Source organism: Equus quagga, chromosome 8 (genome assembly GCF_021613505.1).
Source record: "Equus quagga isolate Etosha38 chromosome 8, UCLA_HA_Equagga_1.0, whole genome shotgun sequence".
In the NCBI taxonomy this organism is placed as follows: Eukaryota; Metazoa; Chordata; class Mammalia; order Perissodactyla; family Equidae; genus Equus; species Equus quagga.
In genome coordinates, this window is record NC_060274.1 from 107,907,568 (window position 1) to 107,930,713 (window position 23,146).

A 23,146-nucleotide genomic window follows, 5' to 3' on the forward strand; every position below is an offset into this window, starting at 1 on the left:
TACTGCTCCACCTGCAGGAGAAGCAGGTGAATCCTTCTGAGCTGGACTCCACCTGCGGGAGGCGTGTCTGTGGGTGGTTATGCAAGTCACCTGGTAAAACACCTCTGTGAGGGACCAACATGGGGCTGGAGACTCTGGAAGCCTCAGGATGCATTAGATCTCAGCCTTCCATGGGCTCAAGGCTTCTGGCTGCTTCCCCACAGCATCTTCTCAAATGCTTGTTCAGTGCCCCGGGTACCTGGGGAGGGTCCAGCTCTGCACAGGATCGTCGCCCAAATCCTTCCACTCCAACAGACAACAGAGATTAGGTGAGAGAAAGAGCGTGCAGCCCAGAGGATGAGCCTGTTGGAGTCGACCTCTTGGCTATTCTTTCTTTCTTCAGAGTTTCCAGGCTGGATTCCAACCCGGGATGTAACAGACTGTTACCAAGTCTGGGCAAATCAGCACAACCTCATTAACAGGGCTTATCTCAGCGTGGTGGGATTGGGGATGACTTTTTTCACGGCTCTGCTTCTTTGCTTTTTCTAATTTTCTGCAATGAACATGATTATTTGGGCAATTAAATAACTAAAGGGAGGGGAAGTCATTCTGCTTGCTGTGTTCTTCACAGGGCTCTTTCCTCAACCTTCTGTGGACTGCTGAACTCCGGCATGTCCTCTGTTTCAGGGGGCTTCCTCAGGGCTCCTTCTGACCTTTACACCTCCAATTCCCATTCCCACCCTCTGCTTTCATGCCCTCCACTGTATATTAATCTAATCAAAACCTTACAGATTACACAGCATTTCACAGGCCTAAGCCTGCTGGTCCCCACCACCTTGATTTCATGAGAAGTCATTTTCCTGTCTTTGAAGATGGTGCCATCTCCGTCCTTGACCCTTCACCTGGACTTCAGCCCCAATTAACTACTGGACATCTGCAACTAGATGTCCTAAATGACCACGTTGATGAGCATCTTAGTCCCATCCTTCTTGCTCCCCTCCACATTGTCACTGCCCACCCCCAAAGTTTCTTTTTCACCGCCAGCAGCACCATCATTGAGCTCAAGGCAGGAATGTTTATGTAACTATGACTGCTTTTTCCTCCTAGGGTTGGTCATTCACCTAACAGGGCTGGTGTTCTTTTCTTCAAAATGTTTCCTTGGGGGCTGGCCCCCTGGCTGAGTGGTTGAGTTTCCACGCACTCTGCTTCAACAGCCCAGGTTCATGGTCCGGATCCCAGGTGCAGACCTACTCCACTCATCAGCCATGCTGTGGAGGCATCCCACATGAAAATAGAGGAGGATTGGCATGGATGTTAGCTCAGGACTAGTCTTCCTCCAGGAAAAAAAAAAAAAGAGGAAGATTGGCAACAGATGTTAGCTCAGGGCAAATCTTCCTCACCAAAATGTCTCTGGGGTCTTTCCTTCCTCTGTCTCCCCACTCCCCCTCGCTTGTGCTGCTGAACCATTGCTGAGGGCCAGGACTAAATCCTACTCATTTTGCATCTCCAGGATCTAGCAGAGTGCCCAGCACAAAGTATGCCCTCAAACCAAAGTATGAACCCTCTTGGCTCAATGAATGAGTGAACAAATGGGTGAAAAAATAGTCTTTTATATTTTGCCTCCTTGATTTTAGTTTTCCCCTGCAATCCTTCCTATATTTCTCTCCCAGTTGAATCTCCCAAAATGGTGACTTGACCATGTGAGTCCCCTCTGGTGACTTTAATGGCCTCCCCCCCTCCCCCCGCCGTCAAGCCCCTTCAAAATCCAGCCCCTTTTAACCATTTTTTGCAAAGAATTTGTTCTCTCACTCCCTGAGGCTCTCCTCCAGCTGATCTGGCCCCTCCAGCCCATGGACCTCATGGGACACTGCTGGGCAGCCTGGCTCCCTGGCCCTACTCCACTTTGTCAAGCTGCCATCTTCACCCCAGCCTGTCAGAGGTGTGCTAACGTGAAGTCACTGTCATATCTAGTCAGGCGTTTATTCCGTGGAGTTACTGAGGATCTACTATGTGCCGGCCACTGCTGAAAACTAGGAATATAAACATTTGCTCAAAGCTTCATTTACCAGTTTATAAAGCTGTCACTATGTATCAGGCCCTGGGCTGGGGCTGGGAAGACTCAGTCTTGACCCTCGTGGAGCTTACATTTTCATGATAGAGACAAAAAAAAAATAGATAGTCTTTAACTAATTGACTGATTGATTGTAGTTTTTGATTGGTGCCGTGTAGAATAAACAGGGTGCTCTGATAGATAATTACAGGAAGAGCATCAGTCATCAGCAGAAAAACTCAGACCATTCACGCATCTGACAGGCATTTATGGGGCTCCTTCTATGCATCAGGCTCTGTGCCAGGGCCGGGGACCAGCGAGGTAAGATACAGTCTTTGCCCTTGGAGAGCTCACCCCTAAAGAGACCATGTACATACCAAAAGAATCAATCCAATACACACACACACACACAAATATTTAATTTGGGGAAATAATAGACCCATTATTTGACTAAATTATCCAATTGCTTTTTAAGTCCAATTTATAGGCCTGTGTAGATTCCCTCCTCAATGTGGGTTGAAAGGCATATTTCACACAAGAGAAGCTGCTTGAGATTGCCTAAAATCAGAACAGAGATTCAACCTTTGTCTGCCTTTCTTCTGCCTCAACAGGGCACCACCAGTTGCTCTGCAAAACTCAGGCCTCTGTGAGGCCAGCTTCAGACCCCAGTGCATCCATGTGCACCGTGCGTCAGCTTATAGCTGACATCAGCCAGAATTGCAGAGGCCATCTCGACTGAGAACTGTGGCATCTAATGATCTTGGACCTGGAAGCAGGAAATTTATGTAAAGATGAAGACAGATTGGGAGACCAAAAACATAGGTTCTCATCTGGCTCTACCACTAACTTGCTGGGCAAGCGCCTTGACCATTGGATGTCAGGCTCCCATCTGTAACATGGAACTAAGACCGGCTCTTCCTCTTTCTGTGGGTTACTGTCAAAATCAAATGAGATCATGAAAGTCCTTTGAGAAAGAAAAAGAAATATTCACATCCAAAGTGTGAGAATTACCTTTTTTTTAAATTGTGAAGGTTGTTAGGGTTCAAACAAAAAGGATTTTTAAGTCTGACTACTTAATAATAAAGTGAAGTCTATCGGAAGTTTGATAATACGCCATCGTTGAGTAGAGCAAGCACTATCTGTCGTGTACCCAAGAGCCATTTCTCTTCTTCTTCCGAGCTCACAGAACCGCAATTCTTCAGGTAAGGACAGAGCTTCCCTCCATCTACCCTGATGTGCCCCAGCCCCGGGGAAGGATTTTGACTGGTCTAAGTCAGCCGTGGCGATCACATTCCATTTTGTCACTGATTGGTCTAGATGTGGGCGTATGTTCCAGTTCTGGTTAATGAGAAATAAGGGAAAGTCTGACATCCCTTCCCCAACGTGAAACAGGATTTCAAGAAGAGAAAAACCTTGGCCTCTGCCCTGCCCTTCCTCCTGGGCACTGGTATGAGGATATGATGCTGAAGGGGTGGCATCCATCTTGCAACTGTGAAGCAATAAGTACAAGGACACAGTGGAGGAACCAAAGGTCAGAAGGACCTGGATTCTTGATGACGCCACTGAGCTACTGCACCTGCCCTCCTCCAGGCTTCTGGTTACAAGAGATGACTAAATGCTATTATCACTTAAGTCACTCTTACTTGCAGCCAACTGCATATGTAAATTGGTGCAATCTCTAAGGAATGTAACTTGGCAATATATTTCTATTTTGAATGTGCATACCCTCTGACTCAACAATTCTACTCATCAGAATTTCTCCCACAGATATACTCACACAGGTATATTTAAATACACAAATGACATCATTATGTATGTAACAATGTGGTTAGATGGAGTATGGTACATCCATAAAATGAAATATATGCTGACTTTAAAAAGATTGGTGCAGCTCTATGTATATTGGTAAAAAATGGTATTCCAGATATGTTAAGTGGAAAAAGTGAGATTAATAATGTTTGAAACGGAAGGATGGGTACACGGAGAGTTGTTATGCCATGTTTTCTTGTAAATGTCTTATGGAGATTTGAAATTTTCCAAAATAAAAAAATTTAAAGGCAAGGAGCAGAAACAGTAGAGCAAGTAGTATGATATCACTTATATGTGTGTGTTTAAAGAAAATAGATACATGAAGACAGAAAAAGAATATCCGTGGAAGGATACACCAGAAACTGGGAACAACAGCTACTTCTGGGAGAGAAGGAGGACCCGGGAAAGACTGAGTCTTCATATCTCTTCGTCCCTTTTGAACTTTTTAAAAAAATCAAATAATATTTTGTTATATAATAATATTTTATTTTTAAAATAAAATAATATAATAATTTGTTAATTAAGCAAAATCAAAAATTAGGTAGGTGATGGACAGACAGACAGGGAATCCATATCCTCGCAATGTGTTCTCAAGTGCTGCCTGATGTTCAGGGAATAACTCTGGTCCAATCCTCCCCAGGAAGAAAGTGATGCTGAGACAAGTAACCTGTGGCTGCCAAGGCCCCTGCAAATGAGCTGAGTTCTTCCTTAGAACCAAGTTACAAAGATGTTGGGTTCAAGGAAAACTTGACTGTCCTGAGTGCTACCGCCTATATATGAAAAACAACAACAAAATACTGTTTCTATGGAGGTAAAAGATTCCTCTTTAAAACATAATTCCTCTGTAGACACTTTTTAAAAGCAGAAATCACAAAGAGATTAAAAATCATTCCTAATCTTACCCCTCATAGTGACAACGTATACTGGTGTGAATGTGTGTGTGTCGATGCGTGTATAATCAGAAAACACATACCATTTTGTAATCTAATTCTTTCCAGTTCACAAAATATAATTATTCTTTCTACACCATTAAATATTATTTTACAACATAATTTTTAATGTGTGCATATTGCTATAACATGGCTTTTCAATAATCTTACCAATTTCCTATGTTGGACATGTGGAAATATGATTATAAATCATAGTCAATGTTAATTTCTGACTTCCATAAATATATAGCTCAATTTCCTTTCTTCCTTCAAGAGTTATTAATTAAGAGCAAAACAACAGGGCTCAAACAAAGCTCCTATACAAGACATTTTTGAGATATTTGGGGAAATTTGAAAGTAAATTTGAATCTTTCATGATGTTATAGAATTACTATTGCGTGATAATGGTCTTGCAGTTATGTAGAAATGCTTCCTTATTTTTTAGGGATACCTACTAAAGCATTTAAGGATAAAAAATCATGATGTTTGTAATGTGCCTTAAAATATTTCAGCCAAAAAATAAACAAAGCGAACAGGGAAAAATAATATTCATTAAATCTAGGCCATGAGTATATTGCCTACTTCTCTGTAGGTTTGAAATTTTCATTTAAAAATAACGTATTAGGGGGCCAGCTCCATGGCTGAGTGGTTAAGTTCGTGGGCTCCACTTCAGCAGCCCAGGGTTTCACTGGTTCAGATCCCAGGCGAGGACATGGCACCGCTCATCAGGCCATGCTGAGGTGGCGTCCCACATAGCACAACCAGAGGCACTCACGACTAGAGTATACAACTATGTACTGGGGGGCTTTGGGGAGAAGAAGAAGGGAAAAAAAAAAAAAGAAGATTGGCAACAGCTCAGGTGCCAATCTTTAAACAAAAATAACAAAATGTCTTAAAAATGAAATACTTTGTGAGCCAGCCCCAACTGCCCAGTGGTTAAAGTTCAGCGCACTCCGCTTCAGCAGCCCAGGTTTGGTTCCCGGGCATGGAACCACACCACTCATCTGTCAGTAGCCGTGCTGGGGCAGAAGCTCACACAGAAGAACTACAAGGGCTTACAACTAGAATACACAACTGCGTACTGGGGCTTTGGGGAGAAAAAAAAGAGAGGGAGATTGGCAACAGATGTTAGCTAAGGGCGAATCTTTCCCAGAAGAAATAAAATAAAATGGTAATCATTTCTTTTTAAAACAAAATGAAATACTTTGTGTTAGGCACTGGGCTGTGAACCGAGGATACAGGAGCGAACACCACCAACCCCTGGCGTCCTGTGGCACACAGCCTGGGGGAGCGTGTTTCCATTCCACTCCAGTGCAATGTGCCTGGTACCTCCAGGACCTGCGTGAGCCTGGCTTTCCTTGTTCCCTCTACACCATCATCACTGCAGGTGTGTTTTCCCAAGTTTTAAACACGTACCCTCCCAGGAGTCTTAAGTCTAGAGGAATCCCCAAACCGTGGTGCCCTAATATCGCATGTCAAAAATCAGCTCTGTGGTACCTGGTGTCCCTGGGGTTTAGTTCAGCAGACTTTACCTGAGCACCCACAAGTACCTGGCACTGTGAAGGCACCGGGACTTAACAGGTGGATGGCCTGACCCCTGCCCTCCTACCTAGTTACAAGCTAGGGGAGAAGGTGGAACAGGTCACCAAGCCAGCCAGAAGGAGGGGAGCTGGCTCGAAGGGTGACCAGAACAAGCTTCTTCAATGAGGGAGAAAGACCCCCAGTGGAATGGGGAGATTCCACTTGGATAAGGGATAGAATTCTGAGCAGTCCCACACACCCACCCGGGACCAAAGACCCGGAGGAGCCACTGTGCACTGTCTTCCCCAGTTCAGCAGTTGGCAAATTTCCTCTCTAGAGGGCCAGACAGTAAACATTCCAGGCTTTTCAGACCAAAAGGCAACATCAAGGATATCATGTAGGTACAAAAGAGAAAATTTTCCAAAAAATGTCTTGAGAAAATGCAACACTTTATTTATAGATGCCAAAATGTAAACTCGTATAATTTTCACGTCTTAACTATTCTTCTTTTTATCTTTTTTCGGCTACTTAAAAAGGCAAAAATCACTCTTAGCTCAGAGGCCATATCCGAACAGGTGGTGGCAGGATTTGGCCCAGCCACAGAGTTTTCCACCCACTATCTTACATCACGGGCTGGTTCTTAACTGAACGGTTTGTTTTCAGAGCTGCTCTTTGCTGTGGGGTGGGGGATGGGCCTGATCTAGTTGTTGGCACCTGGGTTCCTGGCCCATCTCTACTCCTTACCAGCTGGGGGTTCTGAGGGAAGTCACTTAATCTCCCTGGACGTCAGTTTCCTAGTCCCTGAGGCCCGAGGATAATACCACCCTACTCGCAGGCTGTGGCGAGGCAAATAGCGCTCCGTCTGAGACACGCCCTTCCTGTGCACAGAAAATACTGGGTTGAGGATGGACTCATGGCGCGTCCAGAGCATCCCCAAAGACCGCAGTGCCGGGTCCTGCTCACAGCTCTCTGGAGCGAGCGCACTCCGTGTAGCCTTGGGACAGACTCCTCACAACTAGGGGACGCAACCCGCGGGTGCCAACCTGAGACCACCGCCCTGAGCCTTGGAACGGGGGCTCTCGGCGGGCCAGGTCGGAGTGGAATGAGAGCAGACCTCCCACTCTGGGTGGGGACGCCGGGCGCATGGCGCCCTGCTCCCGCTACCCCGGGGCTTCCAGGGTGCCCTCGGGTGTGAGCGCCGCGGAGGCAGCCCGGCGGAGCCGCGGGTGGGGGCCGCTCAGCCGGGCGCCCCGCAGAGCTGGCTGCGCGGGCCTCGCCGTCGGCGCGCCTCGGGCCAGCGAGGGTGCGGTCCGCGCCCCTCACCGCCGCCGGTCCCCGGGGGCTCCCCGCGGCGCGAGAGGCCAGTCCTGGCACCACAGCCGCGCCGGGGCCTCCGGCGGACCTCGAGGATTTCTCGCTCCTGCCAGCCGCCCCCAAACTTTCGGGCCGTACCCGAGGGTGCGCGCGTAGCGGCGCCTGCGAAGCGGAGTCCCTCCCTCGAGGCCCCGGGCCCTGCGCTGCCCGGCGGGGCGGGGCGGGAGCTGGCGCTTGGGGTGCGCCGGGGCCCGCCGGGCAGTTGCGCAAGTTGTGCTCGGGCAGCTATAAGAGGGGCGGTCAGGCATGGAGCCCCGGACGAATCGCGGTGCCAGCAGCTGCGAGGTAAGGCCCGGGCGCTCCTTTCTCCTTCCCCGCCGGTCTTTCTTGGCAGGCTATAGCACCCTACCCCACCCCAGCCCCCGGGGAAACTGAGGCGGGCGAGGGGCAGGGCGAATGGCTTGGTTCTGGACTATGGTAGCTTTGCACCAGAGGGAAGGCGGCTGGGAGCCGGGGAGCGTTGGATTCGGGGCTGAGCTGTGCCCATGTCCACGGGGCAGGAATCTGGTCACGGAGCCAGCCAGGGCCCCAGTAGACTTCAAGAGACGCCAGCCCGGCCGCTGAGATGCTTTAGAAATTGCCTTGAGGGCATCCTCAAAGATCAGGTACCCTGCCCCTATCTGGGGGGGTAAAGTTGGGAGTTTGGGGACCACGATAGGAGCCTTCAGTTTTTGAGGACTGGATATAGCCCTGCTCTGCTGATGAGAATTCAGGCATTATTTTCCAGCTGGGGGTCCTGACCTCTGAATGAGAGGGGCTTATAAGGCTGGGGCCTAGGACCAGGACGAAGATGGAGTAGACGTGGGGAGAAAAACTGTCAGGAAGAACCCAAATCTCCCAGAGAAACTGTGCTGGGTCTCACCACTTCTGGTCTCAAAGCCGTGCAAATTGCCTTCTACAATGGATAAAATAGGGTTTCCCTGGGGTGACAGAACAGCAGGTCATGGGAAAGGCCTGTTACGTTTCTCACTGTTGCTACCGCTGTAGCCAAGAGCACCAAATAACACACTGCTGGCAGGTGGGCCCCAGGTGAGACCCACCAGGCCTGCTTCCTCTCCTGCTTGGTTTAGATTTCATTGTGGGTGTGGTCACCTTTACACTCCAGTGTCTATAGCTTAAAGGTAGTGGCACTTTGGAAAAGTGACTCTTTAAATACAGTTAGATCCAAGTGTGACAAGTGGCCTGGTTGTCATTTGAGAATAGCCGCTTTGGAGAAACAAGATGATTACTTTCTGCTGGCGGGGTGGTCTTCTGGGGAGGTGGGGCAGAGGGCAAGGACTTGAAAGCACTGCCCCCTGGATCACAAGTGGATGACTCCCCTTTGTGAGAATTGACCTCTATCAGCTCCCTTTGTTTGTTCTGTAGGGTTCTGGGGTGGCAGCATCAGCTGGGGTTGGTGGGAGAGAGCATTCCCAATCTCTTTCCCACCCGGGTGGTCTGCAGAACCATAGTTGCTCCCAGTCTGACTGCCTCATGAGCTGAAAGGCCGTGCTGGTCATTTCTCTCATTTAGGTAAAGGGGACAGGCAAGAGAAAAACAGTAGATGTTTTTAGGTTCTTTCCTTTTCAAGCAGTTGTGGACATTGGGCTGAGGGAAACGTTTCCATGTTGGCCAAAGGAGCGTCCTCCTCATATTTTGGACATCTCATGCCCAAAATAACTCTTCTTGGCATTTTAGGGAAATATTTCCCCTCTGCTCCGTTCCAGGAAATGGCTCCAAGTGCCAAGGAGATAGCCAGGGAAATTGCAATGAATTCCTGCCCGTTAGCTCCAGGCAGATGCCTCTCGTGTCTGAGTGGCCCACGCAGGGTGTAGAGGTGGCCACTTGGGAGAGCTCTCCTCACAGAACCCCGGTCATTGTCCCTGCTCCAGCCTAGATGTCACCCAAGGGAACGTGGAGGTCAGGGAGAGAGAACGGGCTCTGGGGAGGTAGAGTCCTTGAACAGCATGCATGTAATTTAAAGGAAAATCAAGCCAAATTTCTCTCGTAATCAGTCAATCAGTAGGCCCTGTGTGGCGGCACCTCTGTTCTGGCCTGCCAGCTGAGAGCCTCAAAATTCTCCTTTGTCCACACGGTTGTCTCAGAGAAATAGAAAGAGATTGTTTCTGCTTAAAAACAGTACCGGATGCCTGGGCTCATGGAATCCTTTATCCTTCATCCATGTGTGATAACAGATGTGCCTTGCTTCTCAGCAAACTGCATTTTACAGCCTTTCCTGCCCTGTTTGTCAACTCTCTGGCAGTGAGTCCTTGATCGGTGTCAATGCTGACCTCTTACCGATCCCATAGAAGATTTCATCCCCATCTGTGCACACATTGCGTTCATTCTCTGGGGTGCCTCAGGCTGGAGGGTGCCAAGGAAGAGGCGGGAAGCCACAAGGAAGATAGGCAGGGCAGAGCAGAGGTCTCTGAGAAGGGCAGGAGGCCCAGAACACAGCAGCAAGAGCCAGGCTGATGAGTGGGACCAAGGCAGGGGGTTAAGATGGAGGAGAACTCAGGAAGCTGAAGGGAATCAGGGCCCATGTGGTGGCAGAGGACACATATGAGGTACAGGAAGCCGACCAAGGTCCCCATGAAAGCGAGACCTGCACGCTGAAGCATTTCCTATCTTCATTAAGAAAGCCCCTTAGGAATTCCTGCTGGGCAAAAGTGAATTCTAGGATGTGACTTTAAGATGGGGACAGGTGAACCATTGTAGAGGTAGGTTAAACTGGTTAGATAATGAAGATTGGGAAATATTTCATTTACTCACTCAACAAATATTTAATAAGCATCTGCTCTGTGCCAGGCCCTTGAGAGATGCTGGAACCAGTGGCAATACACCACTCCTGTACCCGGCAGACATCACTAATTGAACATGGCACCCTCTCCCTCTGAGTCTGGATGGAGCTTCAGATTCCCCTCCACACAACGCTCCAGGGAGCTGCTAAAAATTGATTGGAGTTGACACAGGAATTGAAACCTACTTATCCCTGATGGGATAGGATATAAGAGTAGTTTCTGGTGAACAGAAAGAATATAACCCCCTACACCCACTTTCTGGCTACCAGTTAAGTATGTTAACATGATTTCTCAAACGAGCCTCTTGGTTGCAAATAAGAGAAAAGCACTCATGCTGGCTCAGTGTTTTTCAAACTGTGTATTGCAACCAACATTTAAAAAACAGAACAGAGACTCTCAAGAATGCATCACTCATAGCAAGGGTGAATTTACTTCTTGACACTTGTTTCCCTTACACGTGTACATCTATATGTCTCCCAGATGAAAAGTATGTTCAGGAAGTTGACAGTACTCAAGTGAGTATATGTGCAAAAGAGTATCTCAGACTGGAGGCTAAGGACAGGGAGGACCCAGAAGCAACAAGGTCAGGAGCCAGAAAGAAGGTCAGGAAGGAGCACAGGCAGTGACAGTAACTACTTCTCGGTGGCTGGATGGACCTTGGTCTCTCTCAGCTACTCCATGCACTAGAGGCCAACTATGGCTACCCCAGAGCTTCTGAGCCCTCAACAGAGAGAACTGGGCTCTCAGAAGCCCTACTTTAAATTCCTGGGAGAGATGCTAACTGACCCATTCAGGGATTGGAGGAGGAAGGGACAAGAAATGGGAGGAGAAAAGGGTACAGTCTCTTGCCTACCACTGGTCACGCAAACATGGCCTCCAGGGCTGGGGTGTGTGTGTGTGTCTGTCTGTCTGTCTGTCTGTCTGTCTGTCTCTCTCTCTGTTCTGTGTGCAACCACGAGGTCCCTACTACACAAAGAATCCAGGTCGGGACATTCTAGCTCTCCAGCCTCACATGCTCTACCTTTCTAACATTGAATTCTCCCAAAGCCCACAATGTTTTTCCCCAGCTCCACACTGTCCCCTTGGCCTGGAATGCTCTGCTTGCCCTCTTTCCCTGGGGAGCTCCTGTCTTTCAGGTCTCGGTTCAAATATTGCCTCCTTTGCAAAGCTGTCCTCACCTCCCCAGAGTCACCCCCATCCTCTATGCTCCCCTGGTTCTATGCTCCTTCCCTCATAACATTTACCAGTTTGTGTCACCTGTTTAAGCTTCTATTCCACTGGGTTCTGAGTAACTTGAAGGACCAGGACCCAATCTTCTCTGTCTCTATGTATCCTTTGTCCTTTCCCCATCCCCAAGTCCCTTCCGACTTGAGGTTATGGAGGGAGGAGGGACGGAAGGGTGAGGGGAAGAAGAGGAGGAGCCCGCAGGAAAGATTTCTGCAGGGAGAGGCCTTAGACTAGCCAAAGCTTTTCCTCATAATTGAAAGCCACCACCACATTACCCGAATTTAATTCACACTAGCAAACCAAAGATTATCAGAGAGAGGGGTGGAGAAAACCTAATGGCTGGAGAAGAGAAGAAGGAAGAGAGAAGGGTATGCTGGGTCTTGCTAACATCTGGTACTTTCAACCAGGAGAAGAGGAGAAGGTTGGCTAGCTCAAGTCTAGCAGCCTGCACCAGGGAATGCCTCTGTGACCAGGAGCTTGCCCCACCTTCCCCCACTGCTGTCATTAGAAGGCTGTGGGCAAGCCTGACCTTGCCCAGCAAACCCTCTAGCCTGGATCTAGAGAAGTGCCCCCCTACCTTGACATAGAGGCCCCCCACTTGGTCTGCCTCATCCCCAAGGACTGGGGGTGGGGGTGGGGGGTGGTGAGGGAGCTCCTGTCTGGAGGGTGCCGCTTCACCGAATAGGAGGCTAGCTTGTCTGTGGAGAAGGCTGAGGTGGGGAGATGGTGGGGGACAGCATAGAACTACCAAGTGGGGAAGGGGTGGGGAGTCAACTAAGGATGAGTAAAGGTGCGGCTCGCCCCCAGGACCCAGGTGAAGTCAGAGAGCTGAAAATTGTGGTGGGGCCAGCACGGTTACGTGAGCCTCTCTTGCTGGCCCCAAGCCTGTTTTCTGTGATTACATTTCATTATCCAGTGCTGCCCTGGAGGGCTCCATTTTCTGGTTTTTCTCTTTTCTTCTCCAGTGCACCATGGCAGGGGATGATGGTAGACATGATGGGCAGTGGCAGGGTCTTAATTAAAGGAGAAGGAAGGCAGCCTGAGGCAAAAGCCAGTGAGCAGGTGGTCCAGAGGATGAGAAGAGGAGAGTGGCAGGGGGGCCAGCAGAGCGGAGGGCAGCACCGGGAGGCAGGCCCAGCAGGCAGTGTGCACACAGGCCCATTGGCCCGCCTGCCCTCCCCCCTTGGTACCCCTCTCCAGGCTCTGCTTGAACAACGGTCAGGGGAAAATGAGAGACAGGCTGTTTCGTCAACATTTAGCGGTTCATCTTAGAAAATAACAGCTCCTAAATGTTTAAAACCACTTTGGAAACTTCAAGAGAGAAAAGGTTTTACAGCCCAGGCAGATGGCTGACAGCTGCCTTTCTCCCTCCCCGTTCCTCCCTCCTCAGCTCTCTCCACTCACTCCCACCAGCAGCTCCAACCGGCACTCCTGGGTCTACCTCTGCAGCCTTTTTTTCTGAATTGAGACCCTCAATCCCAACTGTCAGCTGGACAGGTCCACCTGAGATCCTACCAGGACTAGCAAATCAGCACCTTTCAAACCCTCGTTCCCAGACATCTCTGAGTGCCTTTGCCAATTTTCATCTCCATTCTTCTTGTCACCTGGGCTGAAAGTATTTGCCTGGGAGTGGTCAGAGCTCCTCACTTCCACAGAAGGAAGCCCAGCCTCTACCTGGCGCTCAGCCCAACCCCTCACCTCCTCCTCGCCCGTCACGTCTGCTGTGCCAGCTGTGAGCCACCAACTCCGGAGCCACCAGTGTTCTTTGGTCTCTTCACCCTCTGCTAGGGCTGACCTGGCCCCCACCTTCACAAACCCAATTCCTCCCCATTCTCCAGGCCCTTATCAAATGCCATCTCCTCCGAGATGCCTCCTTGATTCCTTAGCTGGAAACAACAGTGATAACAGCTCACATGTATCAGGGATGGCCACGTGCCAGGCACAGAGCTGGCACTTTACATGCATTATCCCATTTCATCCACGTAACAGCCACAGGTGGGAATTATGATTTGTATCAACCCCATTTTATAACTAAGGAAACTGAGTCTCAGAGAAGTTAGCGAACTTTCCCAAGGGCCTATACTTCCTACTCAAACATAGTCCTGCTGAACTCTAGAGCTCATAATTTTATGCATGACTTGCTCCCCTGAGTTACCCAAGGCAATCTATCTGTTTAAATGTTCTTCCTTGTGTTGTAGTTAATTAGGTAAGTTCTTAAATCAGTTTTTTAAGAGCACGGTTTTGTTCGTTACTCTTAGTTTTAACAAATAATATATGTAAGTAGTCGACAGCATCAAATACCGTGGTATTCTACCTGGGCTTCCTGGGGAAACCACTTTTCCGCCTGGCCCTCCCCACTCCTGATTCCCAGTTTCCTGTGGCTCCGTGTCTCTTTTACCGCTGTACCGGGCCCACAGTGGGTGATTAACGCATGTTAACTGTCAACCATCAAATACACATTGAGTAACTATTACATGTCAGGTGCTGCTCAATGAAGTTGTAGGTGCTGTCTTGAATTATCCCTCCCTCCCCGGTCCCTAAACCCTGCTCTTACCAGCCATCCCCCCACCTTCATGGGCCACGGCCAGGCCTCACCAGGTACTGACACTCAGGTGAACCAAGGAATACCTGATGCCCACTCTTTTCTGTTGCCCATGTCTGGGTGTATAAATTGGTTAGCACTGGGTTTGCCTGCATTTAGCAGAGACCCAAAATAACAGTGGCTTCATCAAGAAAGAGGTTATGACTCTCACCTACACAGCACAAGTCCAGAGATAGGCAGTCCAAGGCCAGTATGGCATCTCAGCTCCCCGAAGTACTCAGGGACCTGGGCTCCTCCAGCTCCTTACTCTTCCATTCATAAAGTGAGGCCTGTGTCCTCGTGATGCAAAATGCGCCAGAATGCCAGCTACTACATCCACAGTTCAAACCTCGGAATGAAGGAAAGGATGAAAAAGGAAGAAGCAAAGGCACACAACACGAGAGCTGCCACGTGGCACTTCTGCTTTTATTTAATTGGCCAGAATTTAGTCTCATGGCCATACCTAGTTGGGAGGAGCTGGGAATGTAGTATTTATTCTGGATGGCCACATCCTTGTCTAAACTTAGATGTTCCGTTGCTTGGGAAGAAGGGAAGAGGATGTATTGGAGATAACTAGCAGGCAGCCTCTACTGAAAGGGTTAGGTGTGTTGATGCGTATGTGTGAGCATGTGTGTTATATGTCATGTGTGTTGGTGGGCCAGGTTCTCGCCATCACTTTGATCTCAGATGGAGCTATTACGAGTTCTCTCGGCAGCCCCCCCATGGGGCTCCGCTAAACCTGGCCTCTCCCCTTTGGCAGACTTTCTCGGCACCAGCTTCTCAATCCCACATTTCGAGGAACTGCAATATATTCTCAGCATCCACTGAGGCATATTATCAGTGGTGGTAGAGGGGGCTTGTAAAACTGTTGTTCCATTCAAGTATTACAGGGTGGCCATTATGTGAGAGCGACTATGACCAGAGTTAATCTGGTAATAAATTCTCTTGGGAAGGAGGGTGTCATTAACCCATGAATTCTAGAAAAGGATATCACTCAATCTTGTGCTGCAGAGGAAAGACCCAGAAATACAAGGAACCCTGTTGAGATGGCCCCGGGGAGGCAACAAGTCAGTTACTGGATTCAGGGTTGGCTACAGGTAGTGTTGCCTGAGCGTTTCAAGCCCTCCCCAGTAATCATACAATTCAAAAATATCGGACATTACTCCCAACACTTCAGCCCACGCACTCAATGGGCAGCGGCTTTACTGGTTCATCTCATTTACCCTTTTGAGCCAGGTGGTGTTGTGAGTTCCATTTTACTGATGGGAACGGATGCTTTAGGGAAGTTAAGTGTCTTCGTTCAGAGACACACAGCTGATGTGGGTAGAGCCTGCTGCTGAAGCCTCAGGGCCTAATCATTATTTTTCCACCTTTGCTGGGGTTTCATGGAATCCTACTGGCAGGTTAGCACTATTTAACTCCATTCCGCAAGCATTTGGTGGAAATGTTCAGTCAGGTAATAAGTAGTTAATAGGAAGAGTTTTAACTTTTAAGAGAAAAAACAAGCACAAAAACATCTGAAGTGCCCCATCCCGAACTCCTTAGTATTTTTCATATTTGAAGTTGATATGGGGGTACAATCTTAAAGCTTAATCCTAGAGCAGGTATTAGTTCCCAAGAGCCATGGTCCCAGGAGGTGCCCTGGGGTGGGCATTGGGGTGCTGTGTAACTCAGGCTTTGCCTTAAAGGCTGGAGAAACTGGGGGTCGGGTGGAGTGGGTGGAAAGCATCCCAGCCCTTCCGATTTAGGCAGAATCCCCGGATTCTGCCACTTACCTGTTTGCATTTGGGCAAGTTAACACATCTACTTGAGCCTCATTTTTCCCCTTCTAAAAAATTCAGACAAAAAATATACCTTTGATCAAGCATTATAAATAATATATAAGCAGACTGCTTATTTCTATCATATTGCCAGAATATGGATTATACCAATCTTGCCACCTATGGACAGAAAATGTATTACTTGTTTTTTATTAAGACCCAGATGAGGCAGAACACAAAAAGCAGAGATTAACTTTTTTGCCATCTCCAGAACCTTCATGCTAATATTTACCTATATTTGATTATTATTTCAGGCCCATCCATACATACTTAGCATGGATCATTGGCCACAGACTCTCATACATTTAATTTTATTACCTTTTGCCTCATGTATCTCATTAAAACTTTGCTGCTTAATCAAGGATCTGCATATTATTAATGTTACAATTCATGGTTTCATTACTTTAAAGTTTTAAATATTCTGGGTGAACGTGTCATATATTCTCTCTTGCCTCTACACCTTTGCAGCAGCTGCTTTCTTGGCCATCATGGCAACCACTTTCTACTCTTACTAACCCCTGCTCAGTCTTTAATACTCGGCTCAGGTGACACCTCTTCCAGGAAGCCCTCCTTGTACTCCCATGATATCTTCTACTTGTCCTTCTTGCAAAGCTCTTTTTTCCTGTATTGGAATGGTCTGTTTACCCATTTCTCTCTCCAATTAAACTGTAAGCAACTTAAGAACATCTGTTGTTCACTGTTGTATCCTTGGTGCCTAGCACTGTATCTGACATATTATCAGACCTCCCATAAGTGCTGGTTGGATTCATGCTCCCAGTGGGAGAGAAGGGAAGTAATAAAGCCAGTGATAAACGCCATTGTGGAGATATCAGCAGGCCACTGGGAGAGTAATGGAGAGGACAAGTAACAAAATCTCTAATAATAGGGTGGTAATAGAGTACATTTCACAAAACCTTTAAAGCTCTTTCACGTGCATTATCTAACTTAATCCTCGTAGAAGCCTAGAGATAGGTATATTGCAGGGGAGGAAGGTAGAGTTTTTAGCGGCTGTGTGATGCCCCTGAAGTCATGCAGCTAGTAAAGGGCTGGATTCAAACCACACCCAGTCTCTTGCTTAAAGCACACAGTGGGTCACATCATCATCACAATATCCCTTTGCTCACGCCCTGGCTTCCTGCTCTGTGGTCTACAGCACACCTCAGTGTGGTTTTATTGATCAGGCCTTGCCTCTCTCCAGGAGAATGCATTTTATTAATGTATTTCTAGATAATGAATTGTCTTTGACTCTGAGGAGATGATAGCGAGGGCAGAAAGCCTGCTATCTTTATCCACATCTGATAATGAGGTTGGTAATGGCGTACGGGTGTTTTCTGAGATATCAGCGACTTGCAATGTATGGTTCCTTCTGTTTTCAGGCCCAAGAAGCACATCCTGGAAGGAAAATGCACTGTGGACCCCTGTGCCAATTCCTGTGGCTTTGGCCCTATCTGTTCTTCATTGAAGCTGTGCCCATCCGAAAAGTCCAGGATGACACCAAAACCCTCATCAAGACGATTGTCACCAGGATCAATGACATTTCACACACGGTAGGGAGGGTTTGGGGACACTGGGACCCCACATAGAGTGCCTACGGGGACACTGAGACCTGAGAGGTTAGCTGAGGCTTGTGCAGCAACATGGAGGGGCCATGGGGGCCTTGACTCCTCCTACTGCATGAGCAGCTGCCTCTTCTCTTCCTCTCCCCTCCATCTCCTGCTGCCTCCTTCCTCTCCTTCCTCCCCGACTTGAATCGTAGGATTTGCTTCCTTGAATCCTAGTGCCTAGAACCAGAGGAGCCATAAAGGTCCTTGTGTTCCATTGGCAGGTGACCAGACCCCCAGTAGCATCTGCTCGGGCCTCTATCCCATCTCTAGAATGTGCTTGTCAGTAGGCGGTCTTCCTAGTTGTAGCTGAACTCTGGCCCTGTGCAGCTTCCCCCTGTTACTGTTAGTCCTGCCTGTCAAGGCCACACAGAAGAGCAAGTCTACCCTCTTTCACATACAACCCTCTGCGTGTCTGCAAACAGTTATCAACACCCCCTGGGTCTTTGCTCTGGGGCCAACAAAGGTAGACCTTCGGCCCTTTCCCAGGTGGGGTCCGTATTTGGAATTAGGGAGACTAAGTGTGAATCTTCACACTTCTGTTCTCTATCTGTAAAACCTTAATCTGGATCCTCACTGTCTTTAAGCCTTGGTTTCATCATCTAGATAGTGAGACTATCATAGGGTCTTCACGAGGTTGCTATGAGATTAAATTCGATAAAGCAGGTGAAAACACGTCCCCTGCCCCCACACACCCTTCAGAACTAGAAGAGAGTGTGCCCTCATTAAAGGTTTGCAGTTGTGTCTTTTAGTAGCCCCCAGCCTTAAAAGCCTGCTTGTTTGCCCTGCATGGAGCAATCCGGAGACTTCCATGTCTCCTGACCACTGAGGATGTCTGACAGTGGCCACGGGCAGCCAGGAAGAAGTTAGGTGGCCAGAAGCAGGGACAGTTCAGAACTAGAAACGAGTCTTGGGCATTTCATAGAGTGAAACCCTTAAGTCTCCTTGCTTTCAAAATAGTCATTCAAAGGCTGCACGTGATAGATCCAGAGTGTCCCGACCTCGTGGTGCAGGGAGTGAGTGCTGCGGGCAGGGGGGGAGGGGGCTTCCCCTCCTGGTAACCAGGGTTAGTGAAGCAGAGGAGTGAGGTGGGGCATTTGCTGGGGAGGGAGCCTTGACCCCTAAGGGGGTGAGACTTGGTGGAGAACCTGATTGGGAGGGAGGAGTCCACAGGGGGTGGAAGGCAATGAGGACAGCTGGGGAGAGGGCACTATAGAGGACCTCAGGTGCCTGAGGAAGAGACTAAACTAAGAAATAGGGAGTTGGGGCTGGTTCTATAGCAGAGGCCATCTGGAGAAGGAAATGGCCTGAGAAGTTTGGTTTCGAAGTGGAGGGCAGGGTGGTTTGGGAAGGACAGGAAGACAGAAGTCCAGGAGACCAGCTTGAAGGCTTGGCAGCCACCTGGGCACAAGAAGTAAGGGCCTAGGCCAGGTTGGTGCAGAAGGGGAAAAGGAGGCAACCAAGAGAGTGAGGCCCCGCACACATGGGAAAGGCTGAGGGCTTTGCAGAATTCTCTTCTCTCCGCCTTGCTGAGCTCTTGCTCTCCCCCTTCCTCCTGCACAGCAGTCAGTCTCCTCCAAACAGAGGGTCACTGGTTTGGACTTCATTCCTGGGCTTCACCCTGTCCTGAGTTTGTCCAAGATGGACCAGACATTGGCAATCTACCAACAGATCCTTACAAGTCTGCCTTCCAGAAATGTGATCCAGATATCTAATGACCTGGAGAACCTCCGGGACCTTCTCCACCTGCTGGCCTCCTCCAAGAGTTGCCCCTTGCCCCAGGCCAGGGGTCTGGAGACCTTGGCGAGCCTGGGCGGTGTCCTGGAAGCTTCACTCTACTCCACAGAGGTGGTAGCCCTGAGCAGGCTGCAGGGGTCTCTGCAGGACATGCTGCAGCAGCTGGACCTCAGCCCTGGGTGCTGAGGTCCTGAAGGCCTCTCTTCCCTCAAGGACCAAAGTCGATGGAAGAAACCTGGGCTTCCAGGTGTCTCCAGGAGAAGAGAGCCCGTGTGGACATCCTTTATCCAGGACTCCTGTCCATTTCTCTCTCACTCCTCTAAGCCACACTTCCAAAGGCATAAGACGCCAAGGCACGTTGCTTGAAACCAAAGATATAAATACCCGATTCCATGCTCACCCATCCAGCAAACAGTAGACTGGATCTGGGATTCTCACAAAAGTCTCCTCTCTGTCTACCTCCCCTCTCACTGCACGCTTCAGTGTGACCCGGGATGATTTCAGGAGGTGGGCTGCAGAGCCTTTGGACGATCCAGCGAGGTTCCATCTGAGGATTCTGGGGAGCACCATGAAGGCTACGTCCACACATAGCTGGAAACTCCCAAGCAACCCAAATTGGAAACACTTATTTATTTATTATGCATTTATTCTGGATGGATTTGAAGCCAAACATTGGCTTTTCCAGGCTCTTTGGGGTTGGCCAGGATTAGAGATGCTCCTGGGGTGCTGTTTCCAATCCCATCAATGGGCCTGGCCAAGGCAAACCCATTTTGAGTGACCTAAGGGCTCTCAAGTTATTTCTCTCATAACTGGCTTTGTTTCTACTGTGACTTTGAATGACAGTGTTTGCAATGGCATTGCCCTAAGCGGATCTCCAAGGGCCAGGTTAATTTAAAAAGAAGAAGATGAATTTTGCCAAGTATACTGTATAGCTGTGTGCACCTGGAGATAGGAAATGTGTTGATGGGAGAGGGAAGGATCCAGAATGTATTTTCTGAATAATATTTGTGTGATGGGCTCTTTGGATGAGGTGAAGTCATTTTCTCATCTTCTGCAGCCACTTAGTGTGGTTTTCATGAAAATAAAGAGATGGAGGTGACTCCTTCATAGGAGTTGTGGGGTTTTGCCCGCTGCCCATGGAGGAGTGGGGCTGAAGCCACTGTTTGTTAGGAAAGTGGTGAGCTCTGGCCTTCTCTGACTGCTAGAGTATGGTCTTTCTTATCAGAGAGTGAAGGTCCTGAACTGGAGAGGGTGATTGACAGGGCAGGGGCCCTTGGTTTGGCCCTCTGAATGGTCCAGGTTTGATCCCACACTGGGTTTATGACATAGCAGTGTCCCTTTTGGGGTTTACGTGCCCAGTTGTGGTTCTCATCTGACTGGCTCACCCAAAGGAAGGGGCCATGTTTCCCACCCATTTGGGGAGGATTTTTATTTCAGTGGAAAGGCAAAATCCATAGGAGGTCTGTGGGCTTTAGCAGATGGTCCCAAGACCTGGGAGCACTGCTGAGTGAGTGCCAGGATCCCAGGCCACGCGGCCAGATTCACCCTTCCCAGTAGAGGTCATGTTCAGAAAGGATGAACAAGAACGCTTGGGCTTTCCACCATCTTGCCACCATAATGCAGCCATCACACTGTGGGTGGTAGGTCTGTCCAAGAAAATTTGAACCAAAGCAATCAACTTTAAGACTGAGCACCTACTTTGTGCTCAGCCCCAATTGGTGCTACAGGCTAGAGAAGCTCACCAAATAAACGTTCAAAGCCAGCCAAGCCCTCAGGGGCCTTGCATTCCAGATGGTAAAAAACCCACTCACCAGCATGCAAAGGCTGCCTTTTCACCTTGGCAACTGAGCTGCTGAAACACCATGCGACCTTCAGCAGGTGGGAAATGCTGAGCTGCGGTGGCAGTGCCCGGGGGGCCCGCAGACTAACCCTGCTTGCATTTGGTAGCATTTTTACTTTTCAGGGCACATCAGCCTCTACTGTGTAGTCACATCCTTTTGAAGCAGAATAGCTGAGAATTTAAAATGAGAAAATATCTAAGACCATAACAGCAGACAGATGGCAGGACCAGGACTAGAACCCAGGTCGTCTGACCGCCAGAGTATTCCTCAAGCCAGGTAATACTCTCTGAAGGGTTGAACAGGGTTGGGCAAGGCAGACCAGGAATGCTTTCTGGAAGAGAGGGATTTCGAGGTCCTGGATTTTGCAGGAGGTGAGGGAAGTGAATTGCCTGGAGGGAGGAGGCTGTTTTGTTTGAATCTTTGGTGTGCTGAGACGCCAGTATGAAGGAGTGAGGAGCCAGTGACAAAGAAAGACAGAGAAAGGGAAGATAGGAAGGAAAGGGACGTGTTGAAAAAGTCTTGGGGAGCAAAGAAGTTTGATATTGAAAAGGTTAAGAGTCAAAAGTTCTAGAGCAGAGACTCATGTGAGGGAGAGTCAGACCTGCTCCGGAAAATATGACCTAGATAACCATGGCCACCTAGTCAGGCTGGCGTGTTTTAAGCCTTTTGCTCACAAAACCTGGCTTATGGCTCATTCCCAGAGTGTGAAAATTCCAAAAGGTAAATGATTGTCTTTTTTTGTAACTTAAAAAAAATTTTTTCTTTTGTGAAAAAAAAATCCAAATAAACTACCTTTGCCCCCTGGTCTTTGTTTTCTGTCGCCTTTTGTGGAGGGGCTTCTGATGAGCTGTTTGTGTGTGACAGGGCAAGGCCTGGCTGGCCTCCATCCATTGCTGGGGTCAGCTCTGCCCGGGCTTGGCCACAGCCAGCCACCATTTATTCAGGCTAAAGGACTCCCCCAAAGCACAGAGCTGGCAACATGAGCACATTCTGCGCCAGAGTCAGTGTGGGTCTGCTAATCAACCTTCGGAAGCACCAAATTATTTAAAAAACAAGAACAACAACAAAAACCCCAAGTAAGCAAGCAAACAAACAAAAGCTTCTAACCCAATAACAGACCCAGCCAGGTGCATAGACTTGAAAAGACAGGACTTTTCTTGTTGCAGGCACAGACCACAGTCATCCCTGTAGGACAGCTGGGACCTGGTAGTTTCCTCCCAAGTCCCGGGGAGGCCTTGGGGACTGGCCCATCCAAGACAATCACTTCCATGGGTGATTTCAAGGACCTCTGTCCCTCCGAATAGGTTGCTGACTGTTCTGGGGATTAAATGACCCAGTACAGTGTCTGGCTACAGTAGATGTAAGTGAACCTCTTTCCCTTCACATCACAATTAGCAACAGGCTTTAAATGTCAGTGATCCAGATCCACATGGGTGCAAACTCACTTTCAGTACCGATGACAGAGGCCCATCCTTTTCGGCATACTAACTTGGGTGGGGGAGGAAGGGGGAACCAAGCTCCTAAATGAGGGGAGACCAAAGAAGAGGGGCAGTCAGATGTGGCTGGAGCAACCTAAGTGGGTCACTTGGCAGCTCAGGGAAGTGGCTGACCTCTGTACCAGTCAAGGCAATAAGTATATTGACCCATAATTTTTTGGGCAATGTTGCTAAGAAGTCCAGGCCATGACCCATCTCTTTCCTCTGCACTTGTCCCCAGGGACTCAGAAGATGGCAGTGCCATGATCCACCCCAGTCTCTGCCTGCCTGAGGTGGGAAACAGGGGCTCGGGGACGATGTGTTTGCCTCTTGGTGGCCATCTGGGACTGTCTGAGTTGTCTTGTTTCTGAGCAGTCACAAGCTGGAGAAGCCCCTTTTCTGACAGTAGCTTGGGAAGCTAG

The 23,146-nt window shown here is 48.8% G+C and overlaps 1 protein-coding gene across 1 annotated transcript; it reads left to right on the top strand.

Moving 5' to 3' along the window:
• Positions 1-7,904: 7,904 nt before the first annotated feature.
• Positions 7,905-22,028, top strand: LEP (leptin). Its single transcript, XM_046669931.1, has 3 exons — positions 7,905-7,947; positions 17,447-17,617; positions 19,235-22,028. The coding sequence occupies exons 1-3, from the start codon at positions 7,909-7,911 to the stop codon at positions 19,592-19,594; spliced, it is 570 nt and encodes a 189-aa protein (XP_046525887.1). The 5' UTR covers positions 7,905-7,908; the 3' UTR covers positions 19,595-22,028.
• The last annotated feature ends 1,118 nt before the right edge of the window (positions 22,029-23,146 follow it).

What these genes read in the sequence shown, in the direction of transcription:
- LEP (XM_046669931.1), top strand. Translation starts at nt 7,909, where the DNA reads ATGGAGCCCCGGACGAATCGCGGTGCCAGCAGCTGCGAG. An exon ending in GCGGTGCCAGCAGCTGCGAG is followed by an intron (nt 7,948 to 17,446) that starts GTAAGGCCCGGG and finishes TTCTGTTTTCAG; the next exon opens with GCCCAAGAAGCACATCCTGG. An exon ending in TCAATGACATTTCACACACG is followed by an intron (nt 17,618 to 19,234) that starts GTAGGGAGGGTT and finishes CCTCCTGCACAG; the next exon opens with CAGTCAGTCTCCTCCAAACA.